The 17,278-nt window shown below is 49.4% G+C and overlaps 1 protein-coding gene across 6 annotated transcripts in view; it reads right to left on the bottom strand.

Moving 5' to 3' along the window:
• LOC139754608 (uncharacterized) overlaps window positions 1–17,278 on the bottom strand; it is a 385,727-nt gene that overhangs the window by 114,757 nt on the left and 253,692 nt on the right. The window contains exon 2 of one of the 6 annotated variants that reach the window (XM_071672051.1): window positions 8,177–8,418. The exons of the other annotated variants lie outside the window; for them this stretch is intronic. Within the exon in view, the coding sequence (XP_071528152.1) occupies window positions 8,177–8,193 (17 nt within the window). The 5' untranslated portion in view covers window positions 8,194–8,418. The remainder of the gene's footprint in view (window positions 1–8,176; window positions 8,419–17,278) is intronic. 6 annotated transcript variants of the gene reach the window in all.

The raw sequence follows: 17,278 nt of genomic DNA, 5'->3' as shown, positions 1-17,278 counted from the left end.
CCCAACTCTCAGCTCCCGCCCCTTTTAGTCGTCTTCTACAAATGGAGAATACGGAGGTAGAATTCTTTCTCCCCTACCTCACACACACACACACACACACATACACACACACACACACACACACACACACACACACACACACATATATATATATATATATATATATATATATATATATATATATATATATATATATATATATATATATATACTCCTGGGAATACGGGAGTAAGAAAACTGCCCAACCATTCCCTTCTTTTCGTAAAAGGTAACTAAAAGAGGCGGGAGTGGGTGGCTGGATATCCTCCCTTCCTGTATTGTTTTCCAAAAGAAGGAACAGAGCAACGAGCCTAGTAAGGAATTCTCCCTCTGAGGCTGTCATCTATTCTTGACGCTACCTCGCTCAGGTGGGAAATTGTGACTGTGTGTGTGTGTGTGTGTGTGTGTGTGTGTGTGTGTGTGTGTGTGTGTGTGTGTGTGTTTTACAGGACGGGACCTGCACGAGGTTACATAGCGAGTGAATGTTACCCTATGATGAGGCTTTATCACTGGGAGTAAAGTCTCATCAAACAACTATTCACTACATGCTAGTCTACATTACCCTACAACTAAAAGTAGTGCAGCTTGGGGCTGCTGGAGCCTCTGGAGAGAAGTCTTGAGTAACACTAAGACATTTAATTCTTAGAAATAGGTCCTGGAATATTATATATATATATATATATATATATATATATATATATATATATATATATATATATATATATATATATATATATTATCCCTGGGGATAGGGGAGAAAGAATACTTCCCACGTATTCCCTGCGTGTCGTAGAAGGCGACTAAAAGGGGAGGGAGCGGGGGGCTGGAAATCCTCCCCTCGTTTTTTCTTTAATTTTCCAAAAGATGGAACAGAGAATTGGGCCAGGTGAGGGTATTCCCTCAAAGGCCCAGTCCTCTGTTCTTAACGCTACCTCGCTAATGCGGGAAATGGCGAATAGTTTGAAAGAAAGAAAGATATATATATATATATATATATATATATATATATATATATATATATATATATATATATATATATATATATATATATATATCTGGGACTTAAAACTAAATTTCTGGTTATTTCGTAGAAATAATGGGCACATTTACCCCTCCCCCCTTTGAAATCCGAGAAGGTTGGTCACTATGGCCAGTGTCAGGTAAGAAGTGTTGACCCATATAGAAAAAAAAAGTAGATGAAGAGAAAAAATAATCCCTGCAAAAATATTTTTCAATAAAGCAGGTGGTAACAATAAAGTAATAGTAACAATAAAGCAGTAGTAACAAGAGCGTATTGCTGGATAGTGAGGGAAACAAAGATCTCTGATGACGATGTCAGAGGAAGAATGGTCGTGGAGAGAGAGAGAGAGAGAGAGAGAGAGAGAGAGAGAGAGAGAGAGAGAGAGAGAGAGAGAGAGAGAGAGAGAGAGAGGATTGAAGGAGCGAAGTAGGGGAAAGGCAGCCTACGCCTGCGTCCCGCCCCGCCCACCACCACACACCACCACACACCCACCGTCAATACGGCACGAGTATTGACGCTCCGCTGCCACACCTCCTCACGTATGGCTATCTACACACACACACACACACACACACACACACACACACACACACACACAGAAAGACATAATTATGGGAACGCCTTTGTAGACATATCAATAAAGAAAAATATGTATGTCTAATGAAAACTCGCTACTTGTGGACGTCTTGCATCTATATATCAATTTATCTATACCTATCTATCTATCTATCTATCTATCTATCTATCTATATATATATATATATATATATATATATATATATATATATATATATATATATATATATATATGCCTATTCCTTAAAATGAACTACTTTGAAATCATACAGTTTGATAAAAGTATTTTCTTATCTGTAATCAGAGGGAGGAAGTGTTATATGGGTCTTCAGTAATAACGTACTTACACGGGGAATACGAGGGTAGGAAGAATCCTACCTCAGGATTTCTACAGTTTCTTAAAAGACGTGTGAGTGTCTTTGATATTTCTAATTAATAAGATATACGTAGACCGCCACATATGGCGGTCATCGCGATATCTTAATTATCAAGTTTTCCCTGCGATCCGTCAATATATCTTTCCACTCTTCAATACATCAATCAACTGCTTCCTTCAAGACCATTCACGGGGAGGAAATAGAATGAGAAAGTTGGCGTCCTCCCTAACCTGTCACCAGAGCCTAACATTACGAGAACAGTTAAGGCTACAAGTTCTCTGATGGCAAATAGCTGAATAACGTTAATGCAGAACTAAGGATGAGGAAATATTCCACCAGATCTTCGCATCCTACATGAGGCCCAAACTAGATTTATGTGTCTCTACAGTCTGGTGGCAGGTCTTAAAGATGCACGAGGAGCAAACGGGGAACGTTCAGAGAAGGGCAAGTGATGGCATCGGTGTTAAGAGAGCCGAGTTCCAAGGAAGGCCACAGACAGGCCTCGAAATTGCCCACCACGGAAGAGAAAAGAGTAGGGGATGACAAGATCATAACCCTTCATTTTCATATCAGTTTGATGACGTCGGCGGTGAACAGTTCTCCAAAGATGCAGGGATAGAACAACCCGAGGTTATGACATGACATTAAGCAGAACAACCCGAGGTTATGACACGACATTAAGCAGAACAACCCGAGGTTATAACACGACATTAAGCAGAACAACCCGAGGTTATAACACGACATTAAGCAGAACAACCCGAGGTTATAACACGACATTAAGCAGAACAACCCGAGGTTATGACACGACATTAAGCAGAACAACCCGAGGTTATAACACGAAATTAAGCAGAACAACCCGAGGTTATAACACGACATTAAGCAGAACAACCTGGTTATGATACGACATTAAGCAGAACAACCCGAGGTTATAACACGAAATTAAGCAGAACAACCCGAGGTTATAACACGAAATTAAGCAGAACAACCTGGTTATGATACGACATTAAGCAGAACAACCCGAGGTTATGACACGAAATTAAGCAGAACAACCCGAGGTTATGACACGACATTAAGCAGAACAACCCGAGGTTATGACACGACATTAAGCAGAACAACCCGAGGTTATGACACGACATTAAGCAGAACAACCCGAGGTTATAACACGACATTAAGCAGAACAACCCGAGGTTATAACACGACATTAAGCAGAACAACCCGAGGTTATAACACGACATTAAGCAGAACAACCCGAGGTTATAACACGACATTAAGCAGAACAACCCGAGGTTATAACACGACATTAAGCAGAACAACCCGAGGTTATAACACGACATTAAGCAGAACAACCCGAGGTTATGATACGAAACTAAGCCAAAAAAAAATCTAAAACATCATGTTGTACAACAAGACTTGCGGATGAATGCAATCAAATGACTGAGGATACTGTGAATGGATAACATACAAAGGTTTAAAAGTTGCATGACAGAGAATGTTCGAGATAGTGCCCCCATGAGTGTAGACCCCCCCCCCCCCCACGTGCTACAACATTACAAACAAGTAAAAAGGAGTTCAAGTGTCACTCGAGGATCCCGCCAGGTTACTCTCGCACAAGTATCATATATGAAAATGTTATTCTATCTTGCTTAACATACAAGGTCGACCTTCACAAATCCCGTCATCCGAGCTTATCAGAAATGACGCTTTCAAAGGCACTCCAGGGTGTGTGTGTGTGTGTGTGTGTGTGTGTGTGTGTGTGTATTATTGACCATTCCAGGGCCTCTCTCTAGGAAAGGATCGCTTTCCATAGGTTCACGTAGCCTAAGGCTGCATTACTTCAAGTAGCAGAAATTGGGAACTATTTTGCATGGAAAAGTTCTTTAACGAGATGATACCACCAATTATACAGACCCGTCAAAGGTGACTTTTCACTAGCGGAAGTGCTCTCCCGGGATGAGTCCGGTAACACACACACACACACACACACACACACACATACATACATACATACATACATACATACATACATACATATATATATATATATATATATATATATATATATATATATATATATATATGACCTACCCGCGTCAACCCAAATATTGTCCTCATGCATCTCATTTCCAACAGGTCGACACTTCCGTTGTTTTGGGTTGCAGGCCCAAGACAAGACTGTCATCACCACTGTACCGTCAGACATACCAATCTTTGCCCCAGTACACACTAACCTCTCCCTCCACACACTTCTCACTACACCCACCCTATGGCACTTTTGTCCCCATGGCTCTATCCCCTGCTATGTCCACACCTTAAGCACTCCATTTCCTGCAGGTCATCCACATTCAAAATCATATTTACATCCTCCCGTCTCATTATCTTTCATTTGTTTCCATGTATTCTCAACATTCTCCCTTGTCACATACTACCCCACACTCACTCACCAGCTCCTGAAGTCTACCTCTGGATTCGATCACTACAACCGTGCCATCTGCAAACATGAACTGATTCACTTACCATACCCCTCACCCCTCCTACCGCACAGTAGACCTGGCCCCTCGCTGAAAAGTCCCGTGTATTCTCCTCCTTCACCATCCATCAAACAGGTTGTACCACAACATACAGTAGTAAACACCGATGGTGACGTTACACATCCTTCAAACATACCCACTGTCACGGTCACCCACCTAACCTAACCTAACTGGACACCCGCCGAACTCTACTGGTCTGATATGGTTTGGTTCTGGGGAGTTTCTCCAAGCGACAGAACCTAATACCCAGCCAAACATTTTCTTTGAAGGAAAAAAAAATCTAAAAACTATTCACACAGACTCACACCCACTCCTCACTAGACTCCATAACATTATGTGTCCCACACATATGTGTCGACCCTTTCACAAAGATTATGACGGGCCTGACACGCCTTGTCATGATCCTTCTTCAGATCCACATATACCGCAGACAGTTCACCTCGCTCTCCATATCCATACCTCTACTTTGCCCTCCTGACCTAATACCCACATCTATGGCGTCCCGCAGCGTTCAGGTAGCCGACCACGTCCACCGAGAAGGACCACAGGTCAGGAAGTGTGATGGTGTGTGTGTGTGTTTGTGGGGCTAATACAGAAGTAGGGAGTGTGTGGGAGAATGTCCTCAGTGTGGGTACTGCATCTTGGGCTTACGGAAAAGGGGGTGGGGGTGGTCTTGATATGACGAGTCCATGTATGTCATGTTGGTTTTGTGTAGACATACACACATACTCAGAAAAACACACACTGTGGCTGTCAAGTTTGGTGCAAAAAAAAAAAACAACAATAATAAACAGATACAAGTTAGATGGGGCGTTCAACCCCCAACCCTGGGAGTCCAGTCCTCCACGACCTTCCTCAAATTATCCTCTGTCGCTGTGTCAAGTTTGGTGCTGATTGAATGCGGAAACGTACTGGTAACACACACACACACACACACACACACACACACACACACACACACACACACACACCACGAATCACCTGGACCAGCCCAGGGTAGCATCAACAAGGGTTCGAATCCCAGGCGTGGAAGTCAGTACACTTCCAACCTCGGTGTTCATCTTCCCCTCGGAGCTGGTCGATAAATGGGCTTAGACTGGTGTGTGTGTGTGTGTGTGTGTGTGTGTGTGTGTGTGTGTGTGTGTGTATGATGAGGTAGGTAACGTTAAGAATACACCACCAAACACTATTTCTTCAGTCTTGCTGACCACTTCAGAGATCGTGTGGATATCTTGCTACAACTCATGAGACTCGTTCCTACCTCCACAACTCCCTGCACAGCCAAACAACATCATAGTTGCTCTGAACAGCGAGGCTGTTTGGGGTTGCGGACTGCAGGACTACGCCTTCCTCCTCAGGTACACTGCTGGATGTCTGTTCAGTGAGTGTTCGAATTTCTACCACGAGCAGTCCATATGTTTCTACAATGTGCAGGGAGGACTGCTGGCTCTCACCTGCTTCTCCTGTTGAATGTACCAAGCTATGGTCTATAGTATCACTTAATGTTGGTGGTGTTAAGTTGCCATTTGATTCTTGTGATATTTTCTTCCAGTCTCCCATGCCCGTCATGACGACAGAGTATGATTTTTCTCTTCAGTGTAAATTTGTGACCATCCTTCCCAGGGGCTTCACGTGCAAACTGTAGTAACCGAGTTGCAAGGCTTCCACCAGGAACTGGTCGTCCCTGCCTTCTGTCAGACTGCAGGATTAAGGGAACCCAGTCCTGCAAGACGGAATCCTACACAACGTGTCCATCAAAATCTACATGATCCTTTCCCTGTATATGGCAATGGGGTCCATGACAACATAGAAAGAAAGAGTTTATGACACTTCTCCTTCGTCCACACTCTAGACACCCACGTCTCGGTGATTCCAGTCGTTCCCTACAATGATGACCTCTCCGGTGCCTGCCTGAAGTCGCCAGGGGCTGCGCGCTTGCAGCCAGTTCTCGACAGGAGGCAAAATCGTCACACAAGACATTCAGGAACGAGAACAGAGAATCGCGTCATGACGGCGAAAGCGTCGCCAGTCTGACTAAGATATTATCATGAAAAGATCTTGCGTGAGACAAGGTAATTCATCATGTATACAAGTCAGAACCGTTCATATTATCGACTGAGTCTTACGAACATGTTATACATTTGCCACCTGGAATTTACCTGGAGTAATCTTCGGTCTTCATCACCCACGCCTCGGGCTCAGTCCAAGCTACTGTACAGAGCTGGGTCCACTGGAATCAGAGCACGGAACCACCTGGCTGGTCTTGTGTAGCTGTGGATACTTCTACAAGGACGTCTTAAAATTTCTCCTCCGTGCACCCTAAAGACACTTGAGTGATGGTTCTACGATAGTCACACAGTATTAATGAGTGAAGGATGGGAGGACATGCCTTCTAGAATTTTCTGAGGGTATATGATGGTATAGTCATCCCGTCTGCAGCCCCGACACTACAGCCTCTTTGATTTCAGACGTTTTCCTTTATCTCATCACTAAGGACCATGTACGATCTTTGAACACTCTCATTCACTCATCACTAAGGACCATGTACGATCTTTGACACTCTCACTCAGTAGTTCTGCCCATCTCGTAAGGAGATATTACCACAAAGCAATAGTCTAATCGTGAGAAAATTAGCGCTTATTCTCACGTGTTGAAAGTCCGCAAGATCCACCCTACCATGACTCGGAAAGACACAACTGTTGTATTGCTTTGTTTGCTTCAGGTAATGTGGTCAGATATATTACGCTGAGGCACGGGAGATGGTATAGTTTACCACAACATGATGAGATCTGTGGCATAGTTTACGACAACTTGATGAGATCTGTGGCATGGTTTACCACAACTTGATGAGATCTGTGGCATGGTTTACCACAACTTGATGAGATCTGTGGCATGGTTTACCACAACTTGATGAGATCTGTGGCATGGTTTACCACAACTTGATGAGATCTGTGGCATGGTTTACCACAATTTGATGAGATCTGTCTATTTAAAATGTTCAAAATTCATTTTCCAATTTTACTGGTTATTACCATATTACGTAGTTCATGTGTTATAACACTTTATAAAACCATGACCACATCAGTCAAATGTTTTTTCTGTGTATTATGTATGTGTGAGGTGGTGCAAATGCATGACCCTTGAGGATACGGGTCATGTCAAAGGTCACACTATCATAACCCTGGGTCATACCGTCCTGCTAAAGGGCATCAGCTGGTGGTCCTGCATATAACGAGAGCCAGACACGCAATAGTGACAGGTGTTAGAGCAGGTGCTGCGAGCGATCACCAGGGCCAACATGTGCAGCAATGACCACTTCCTTCCATGGTCAACACTACTACTACTTCAATTGCTCAACACTACTACATCCCATGTCAACAATACTACTTCCCACTGCCAGCACCACTACCTCCCATGGTCAACACCACTACCTCTCATATTCAACACCACTACCTCTCATGGTCTACAGCCACAATCTCCCATGGTCAATAGCCACTACCTCCCATGGTCAACACCACTACCTCCCATGGTCAACACCATTACCTCCCATGGTCAACACTACTATCTCCCGTGGTCAACAGGCACCACTACCTCCCATGATAAAAACCATTACATCCCTTGGTCAACACCATTACCTCTCATGGTCAATCATTTCATAGATTTAACCACACAGGCAACACCGGCCTGCCTGTCTGTCGTCCTTAGGAAGCCTTGAGCGGAATGACGGTAACACACGATGTTCCTCAGACACATCTAAGGTACGTGCGGAAGTTGGCGCTTCCTGTAGTGATATTCCATGACGGTGGTGAACAGCGAAGGAAGGAGAGTAGGGGAGGTGGCTCACTAGGACACCAGGTACAGGCGGGGATCATGAGACCTGAAAGTGGTGGACGGGAGTCAAGAGAGGCTGGGAGGAGCAGGAGGCCTTGGCAACCACACACACACACCTCCCTGGAAAATACTTCAGAAGGAGGGAGGGGAAAAAAAAACAGACACAGTGAGCGGCGGGGCTGATGATGAGACACGGAGATGCCGGGAGTGGGGCCAACCGCAGGAGGACCACACTGGGAGGTGTGGAGCGTGCAGGAAGCTGTAGGGAGGAGGCCGCCACATCCACTTTAATAGCGAGGGAGGAGATGCAGGTCGGGAGAGTTAAGCTCTGCCCACGGCGGCCAAGTAACGTGGGGCCGCGGGAGCCACGCAACTCCCAACAAGGAAGAAAATGGCTTCCAAGCACCTCTCACATAAGGCAAGGGCCTCGGCTGACGCCTCCTACTACTGCAGGAAATAAAAAACGTTTCCTGTGGAAAGGCGAGCTGAGTGGCTGTAGCCAGACCGTGCCTCTCCTGGAGGACCCCGTCAGACACAACACCTGCCAACCTCCTGCTTGGAAGACCTTGTGTAACACATGACGCAACACCGTTGTCACGACGACTCCCCGACGGTGAGAAAGTCAAGAGCGGTAACGCGGCTGGAACGTGACAGTCCTGCAGAGACTGTGTTACTCGTGACAGTCCACACACACACACACACACACACACACACACACACACACACACACACACACCTCACGTGATCAGGTCTAGCACGGACTTTCCAGTACAAGGAATTGCAGAGGAGGGTTTCCCCCCCCGTACCATCGTAACCCTCCAGTGTGAGTAGACACGTCCTGGCGGCGGGCGAGGCAGACAAGAATGGTCAATACTCTCGTCACCGTCAAGTGCAACACGCGGGAGACGAGACGGAGGTGCGACGTGCACGAACTGACCCATAAGCTGACGACTTGGCAGCCGGTAAGTCTTACAGGGAAATTAAAGAGGAGAGAGGACAGTGAATACGGTTCAACGGAGAGACGGCCAAGTAGTCTGGTAGCATACGAGACACAAGCAGGAGGTGACGGGTCTTCTCCCTGACACGTGTTCCCATCTTGGAGTTTCACCTCTGAGGAAGGAATGAAGGAGGCAACAGTGAGGACCACTCAGGCCTACAGCGGGCGGGTCACAGAGGCGACACGAGGAAGCGTACGCCAGTGTACCGAGGCGCTGGGTCTGGTGTGTCAGCACGGACGCCTCAGAACTGGAAAGGGGGATCATATGATGTACTGAGAGAGAGAGAGAGAGAGAGAGAGAGAGAGAGAGAGAGAGAGAGAGAGAGAGAGAGAGAGAGAGAGAGAGAGAGAGAGAGAGAGAGACTGAAGACGGTACATATCTGACGTCCATACTGTCAGGCAGGATTACAAACGTTGCAGCACAGTGTGTCACGAGTAAGTCAGGGTTACAAACCAGCAGTCGTCTCCAGGGGACAATATTCCTCCTCAGTGTGTACAGCAGAAGGCACAGCCACACCCTCACGCATGACGGTATGACCCTCCACCGAGATGGACTGACCTGGGACAACCGTAACACAGCTCATGAGCCAGGCCATCATTCACGCGAGTCGCACCGTCGTGCTCTAGTGTCGTACCGTCGTGCTCTATGGTCGTGCCGTCGTGCTCTAGTGTCGTACCGTCGTGCTCTATGGTCGTGCTGTCGTGTTCTAGTGTCGTGCTTTAAGGTCGTACCGTCGTGTTCTAGTGTCGTACCGTCGTGCTCTAGTGATCGTACCGTCGTGCTCTAGTGTCGTACCATCGTGTTCAAGTGTCATACCATCGTGTTCTAGTGTCGTACCATCGTGCTCTAGTGTCGTGCCGTCGTGGTCTAGTGTCGTACCGTCGTGCTCTAGTGTCGTACCGTCGTGCTCTAGTGTCGTACCGTCGTGCCCTAGTGTCGTACCGTCGTGGTCTAGTGTCGTACCGTCGTGCTCTAGTGTCGTACCGTCGTGCTCTAGTGTTGTACCGTCGTGCTCTAGTGTTGTACCGTCGTGCTCTAGTGTCGTACCGTCGTGCTCTAGTGTCGTACCGTCGTGCTCTAGTGTCGTTCCGTTCTCAGGCAGGTCGGCCAATCACGCAGGCGTATCTGGCTCCTCACGGGCGTGGCTTGTGACTGTGATATAATCTGGTCATCATTACTGGCCGGCTGGTGTCTCCGGCTGACTAGGGTCGGTGAACATCCTGTGTTTTAACTTGGGACTTCCCTCCCTGATGCAACCACACAACCAATAGCACTATCATACCCCCGAAGGTTCCTGTGGTTCATGCAAGTACGTAGATGTTTGAAATACCCACCCACACCCCACCACCCTCAGTGTGAGGGGTGATTACTGTTTGTGGGTTACGGGTAGAGAGGTTTGCGCTCGTGTTGTCCCGTCTCTTATCCTTGTACCGTCTTCACTCATACGTATTAATGCACACACACACACACACACACACACACACACACACACACACACACACACACACCAGTCTAAGCAAGGTACCCATTCATCGACCGACCCAAAGGGGAGGATGATGAACACCTAGGTTGGGTGTGGGCCGACCGCCAATCTCTGAGAGTCCGAACCCCGCTCTGGCCCGTGATGACCCATGGTCAGTAACGCTAACCACTACACCATGCAGGCCCGTATGTGTGTGTGTGTGTGTGTGTGTGTGTGTGTGTGTATTATACTATATCTCATATAAGATAAATGAATATATATGAATCACAGTTACAGCAAGAGTGTGTACAGGATCATCAGGTACATATGACGAAACAAGAACACACGAATATACGACAGTTGCTTCTGTGCCGACGTGAGGCAAGTGTGTGGGGGTCACGTTAGGGCATCCAAGGTCACGGTCATGGGGAGGGCGTCAAGGCACACGTCAGGACAAGGTCACGAAGAGGGGAGACCCAGCCCCCCGTCAGGTCAGGGTTATCGGGAGAGAGGCTAGGTCATGCGTCAGGTCAGGGTCACCAGGAGATGCCAGGTGTCACACATCGGGTCAGGGTCACCAGGAGATGCCTGGCGTCACACATGAGGTCAGGGTCACCAGGAGATGCCAGGCGTCACACATCAGGTCAGCGTCACTAGGAGATGCCAGGCGTCACACATCAGGTCAGCGTCACCAGGAGATGCCAGGCGTTACACACAGGCCAGGGTCACCAGGAGGGAGGAGCAGGTCTGACACGGTCAGTCAAATCACACGTGGTGTGAGCCATGATCCTACACAACTTCACCTGCTCTCCTCCCCAGACACCCCGCCTCCATCACGCGCCTAGGACTACACAACACAAACGTACGAGTCTAAGACTTCGTCCAGACTAAGACATACCCCCTGACGAGGGTGTGACAGCGGAAAGCAGACCGAGCGATCAAATATTAGACCAGTTGGCACATATTTACGAGGAAGCAGCACCAAAGAGTCTGGCCGAGACTTGAAAGGCGACGCTGTCAACACTGCAGACGTATCCCAGACCTGGTGAACTGTACAGAGAGGGAAGACACCACCACAACGAGAGGCTCCAGCCCAGCCAATCATCCACGTACATATTAACCAATACTTTACCTTAACAATATTTCCTTTCCCAGAGCAACAAGTGGCGTCACTGCACACGCTCCGAGTCCACTGAGGGTATATAAATAAGGCACAAGAATACAGCCTCTACACAAGCAGCTACAGACCAGAACACCAACACATTACACCCGTGTCCTCTCCTCAACTCTGTCTTCTATCTCATCCTATTGCTTTCGCTGTTCCACCTCTTTCTCTCCTCCCTCTAACCATCCTAGTGAAAAAAAAGTCATGTCAAGGTCAGCAGGAGGGAGACTAGGGGAGGGAGGGAGGGAGGGAGGGAGGGGGAGACTTATGGGCCACCGTCGACAGGTGGCGGAGACAGGTACATGCACAGTAATACCGACCACTACTGCATGACACAAAACATACGAGTATGTATCGCAAAACTGTTATGTCACACTGATCAGTGAAGGTAAAACCCACACCAGAGGAATGAACCAGTAATTCTGGGAGCTCTACATTTCGGCCCATACTCTCAAGAAACACACAGCTTACAGAATCATTCGTTTATTTCTCCAGTGCGGCTTTCAACTTCGTACAAGTGTATGTATCATTCTCTCTAAACACATGGATAAGAAAGAGGGAGCGGGTAGGTGGACGAGTGAGCAGAGTGGACGATGAAGGGTGGACGGGGAGGCGAGGTGGAAGAAGGAGCAGTGTGGAGGAGAGAGCCGAGTGGACGAGGAAGCTGAGTGGAGGAGGGAGCAGGGTGGATAAGGAAGTAAAGTGGTCGATGAAGCTGGGTGGAGGAGGGAGCAGGATGGATAAGGGAGTAAAGTGGACGAGGAAGCTGGGTGGAGGAGGGAGCAGGGTGGATAAGAGTAAAGTGGACGAGGAAGCTGGGTGGAGGAGGGAGCAGGGTGGATAAGGAAGTACAGTGGACGAGGAAGCTGGGTGGAGGAGGGAGCAGAATGGATAAGGGAGTAAAGTGGATGAGGAAGATGGGTGGAGGAGGGAGCAGGGTGGATAAGGGAGTAAACTGGACGAGAAAGCTGGGTGGAGGAGGGAGCAGGACGGATAAGGAAGAAAAGTGGAGGAGGAAGCTGGGTGGAGGAGGGAGCAGGTTGGATAAGAGTAAAGTGGACGAGGAAGCTGAGTGGAGGAGGGAGCAGGATGGATAAGGGAGTAAAGTGGACGAGGAAGCTGGGTGGAGGAGGGAGCAGGATGGATAAGGGAGTAAAGTGGACGAGGAAGCTGAGTGGAGGAGGGAGCAGGGTGGATAAGGAAGTACAGTGGACGAGGAAGCTGAGTGGAGGAGGGAGCAGGATGGATAAGGGAGTAAAGTGGACGAGGAAGCTGAGTGGAGGAGGGAGCAGGGTGGATAAGAGTAAAGTGGACGAGGAAGCTGGGTGGAGGAGGGAGCAGGGTGGATAAGAGTAAAGTGGACGAGGAAGCTGAGTGGAGGAGGGAGCAGGGTGGATAAGAGTAAAGTGGACGAGGAAGCTGAGTGGAGGAGGGAGCAGGGTGGATAAGAGTAAAGTGGACGAGGAAGCTGAGTGGAGGAGGGAGCAGGATGGATAAGGGAGTAAACTGGACGAGAAAGCTGGGTGGAGGAGGGAGCAGGGTGGATAAGAGTAAAGTGGACGAGGAAGCTGAGTGGAGGAGGGAGCAGGGTGGATAAGAGTAAAGTGGACGAGGAAGCTGGGTGGAGGAGGGAGCAGGGTGGATAAGAGTAAAGTGGACGAGGAAGCTGAGTGGAGGAGGGAGCAGGGTGGATAAGGAAGTACAGTGGACGAGGAAGCTGAGTGGAGGAGGGAGCAGGATGGATAAGGGAGTAAAGTGGACGAGGAAGCTGGGTGGAGGAGGGAGCAGGATGGATAAGGGAGTAAACTGGACGAGAAAGCTGGGTGGAGGAGGGAGCAGGGTGGATAAGAGTAAAGTGGACGAGGAAGCTGAGTGGAGGAGGGAGCAGGGTGGATAAGAGTAAAGTGGACGAGGAAGCTGAGTGGAGGAGGGAGCAGGGTGGATAAGAGTAAAGTGGACGAGGAAGCTGAGTGGAGGAGGGAGCAGGGTGGATAAGAGTAAAGTGGACGAGGAAGCTGAGTGGAGGAGGGAGCAGGGTGGATAAGGAAGTACAGTGGACGAGGAAGCTGAGTGGAGGAGGGAGCAGGATGGATAAGGGAGTAAACTGGACGAGAAAGCTGGGTGGAGGAGGGAGCAGGATGGATAAGGGAGTAAAGTGGACGAGGAAGCTGAGTGGAGGAGGGAGCAGGGTGGATAAGAGTAAAGTGGACGAGGAAGCTGAGTGGAGGAGGGAGCAGGGTGGATAAGAGTAAAGTGGACGAGGAAGCTGAGTGGAGGAGGGAGCAGGATGGATAAGGGAGTAAAGTGGACGAGGAAGCTGGGTGGAGGAGGGAGCAGGGTGGATAAGAGTAAAGTGGACGAGGAAGCTGAGTGGAGGAGGGAGCAGGGTGGATAAGGAAGTACAGTGGACGAGGAAGCTGAGTGGAGGAGGGAGCAGGGTGGATAAGGAAGTACAGTGGACGAGGAAGCTGAGTGGAGGAGGGAGCAGGGTGGATAAGAGTAAAGTGGACGAGGAAGCTGAGTGGAGGAGGGAGCAGGATGGATAAGGGAGTAAACTGGACGAGAAAGCTGGGTGGAGGAGGGAGCAGGATGGATAAGGGAGTAAAGTGGACGAGGAAGCTGAGTGGAGGAGGGAGCAGGATGGATAAGGGAGTAAACTGGACGAGAAAGCTGGGTGGAGGAGGGAGCAGGATGGATAAGGGAGTAAACTGGACGAGAAAGCTGGGTGGAGGAGGGAGCAGGATGGATAAGGGAGTAAACTGGACGAGAAAGCTGGGTGGAGGAGGGAGCAGGGTGGATAAGAGTAAAGTGGACGAGGAAGCTGAGTGGAGGAGGGAGCAGGGTGGATAAGAGTAAAGTGGACGAGGAAGCTGGGTGGAGGAGGGAGCAGGGTGGATAAGAGTAAAGTGGACGAGGAAGCTGAGTGGAGGAGGGAGCAGGATGGATAAGGGAGTAAACTGGACGAGAAAGCTGGGTGGAGGAGGGAGCAGGGTGGATAAGAGTAAAGTGGACGAGGAAGCTGAGTGGAGGAGGGAGCAGGGTGGATAAGAGTAAAGTGGACGAGGAAGCTGAGTGGAGGAGGGAGCAGGGTGGATAAGAGTAAAGTGGACGAGGAAGCTGAGTGGAGGAGGGAGCAGGGTGGATAAGAGTAAAGTGGACGAGGAAGCTGAGTGGAGGAGGGAGCAGGGTGGATAAGAGTAAAGTGGACGAGGAAGCTGAGTGGAGGAGGGAGCAGGATGGATAAGGGAGTAAACTGGACGAGAAAGCTGGGTGGAGGAGGGAGCAGGGTGGATAAGAGTAAAGTGGACGAGGAAGCTGAGTGGAGGAGGGAGCAGGATGGATAAGGGAGTAAACTGGACGAGAAAGCTGGGTGGAGGAGGGAGCAGGATGGATAAGGGAGTAAAGTGGACGAGGAAGCTGAGTGGAGGAGGGAGCAGGGTGGATAAGAGTAAAGTGGACGAGGAAGCTGAGTGGAGGAGGGAGCAGGGTGGATAAGAGTAAAGTGGACGAGGAAGCTGAGTGGAGGAGGGAGCAGGGTGGATAAGAGTAAAGTGGACGAGGAAGCTGAGTGGAGGAGGGAGCAGGATGGATAAGGGAGTAAAGTGGACGAGGAAGCTGAGTGGAGGAGGGAGCAGGGTGGATAAGAGTAAAGTGGACGAGGAAGCTGAGTGGAGGAGGGAGCAGGATGGATAAGGGAGTAAACTGGACGAGAAAGCTGGGTGGAGGAGGGAGCAGGGTGGATAAGAGTAAAGTGGACGAGGAAGCTGAGTGGAGGAGGGAGCAGGGTGGATAAGGGAGTAAAGTGGACGAGGAAGCTGGGTGGAGGAGGGAGCAGGATGGATAAGGGAGTAAACTGGACGAGAAAGCTGGGTGGAGGAGGGAGCAGGGTGGATAAGAGTAAAGTGGACGAGGAAGCTGAGTGGAGGAGGGAGCAGGATGGATAAGGGAGTAAACTGGACGAGAAAGCTGGGTGGAGGAGGGAGCAGGATGGATAAGGGAGTAAACTGGACGAGAAAGCTGGGTGGAGGAGGGAGCAGGGTGGATAAGAGTAAAGTGGACGAGGAAGCTGAGTGGAGGAGGGAGCAGGATGGATAAGGGAGTAAACTGGACGAGAAAGCTGGGTGGAGGAGGGAGCAGGGTGGATAAGAGTAAAGTGGACGAGGAAGCTGAGTGGAGGAGGGAGCAGGGTGGATAAGAGTAAAGTGGACGAGGAAGCTGAGTGGAGGAGGGAGCAGGGTGGATAAGAGTAAAGTGGACGAGGAAGCTGAGTGGAGGAGGGAGCAGGGTGGATAAGAGTAAAGTGGACGAGGAAGCTGAGTGGAGGAGGGAGCAGGGTGGATAAGGAAGTACAGTGGACGAGGAAGCTGAGTGGAGGAGGGAGCAGGATGGATAAGGGAGTAAACTGGACGAGAAAGCTGGGTGGAGGAGGGAGCAGGGTGGATAAGAGTAAAGTGGACGAGGAAGCTGAGTGGAGGAGGGAGCAGGATGGATAAGGGAGTAAACTGGACGAGAAAGCTGGGTGGAGGAGGGAGCAGGGTGGATAAGAGTAAAGTGGACGAGGAAGCTGAGTGGAGGAGGGAGCAGGGTGGATAAGGAAGTACAGTGGACGAGGAAGCTGAGTGGAGGAGGGAGCAGGGTGGATAAGAGTAAAGTGGACGAGGAAGCTGAGTGGAGGAGGGAGCAGGGTGGATAAGAGTAAAGTGGACGAGGAAGCTGAGTGGAGGAGGGAGCAGGATGGATAAGGGAGTAAACTGGACGAGAAAGCTGGGTGGAGGAGGGAGCAGGGTGGATAAGAGTAAAGTGGACGAGGAAGCTGAGTGGAGGAGGGAGCAGGATGGATAAGGGAGTAAAGTGGACGAGGAAGCTGAGTGGAGGAGGGAGCAGGGTGGATAAGAGTAAAGTGGACGAGGAAGCTGAGTGGAGGAGGGAGCAGGGTGGATAAGAGTAAAGTGGACGAGGAAGCTGAGTGGAGGAGGGAGCAGGGTGGATAAGGAAGTACAGTGGACGAGGAAGCTGAGTGGAGGAGGGAGCAGGGTGGATAAGAGTAAAGTGGACGAGGAAGCTGGGTGGAGGAGGGAGCAGGATGGATAAGGGAGTAAAGTGGACGAGGAAGCTGAGTGGAGGAGGGAGCAGGGTGGATAAGAGTAAAGTGGACGAGGAAGCTGAGTGGAGGAGGGAGCAGGGTGGATAAGAGTAAAGTGGACGAGGAAGCTGAGTGGAGGAGGGAGCAGGGTGGATAAGAGTAAAGTGGACGAGGAAGCTGAGTGGAGGAGGGAGCAGG

This window comes from Panulirus ornatus, chromosome 17 (assembly GCF_036320965.1).
Source record: "Panulirus ornatus isolate Po-2019 chromosome 17, ASM3632096v1, whole genome shotgun sequence".
NCBI lineage: Eukaryota > Metazoa > Arthropoda > Malacostraca > Decapoda > Palinuridae > Panulirus > Panulirus ornatus.
This window is presented reverse-complemented; position numbering and strand designations above follow the sequence as displayed.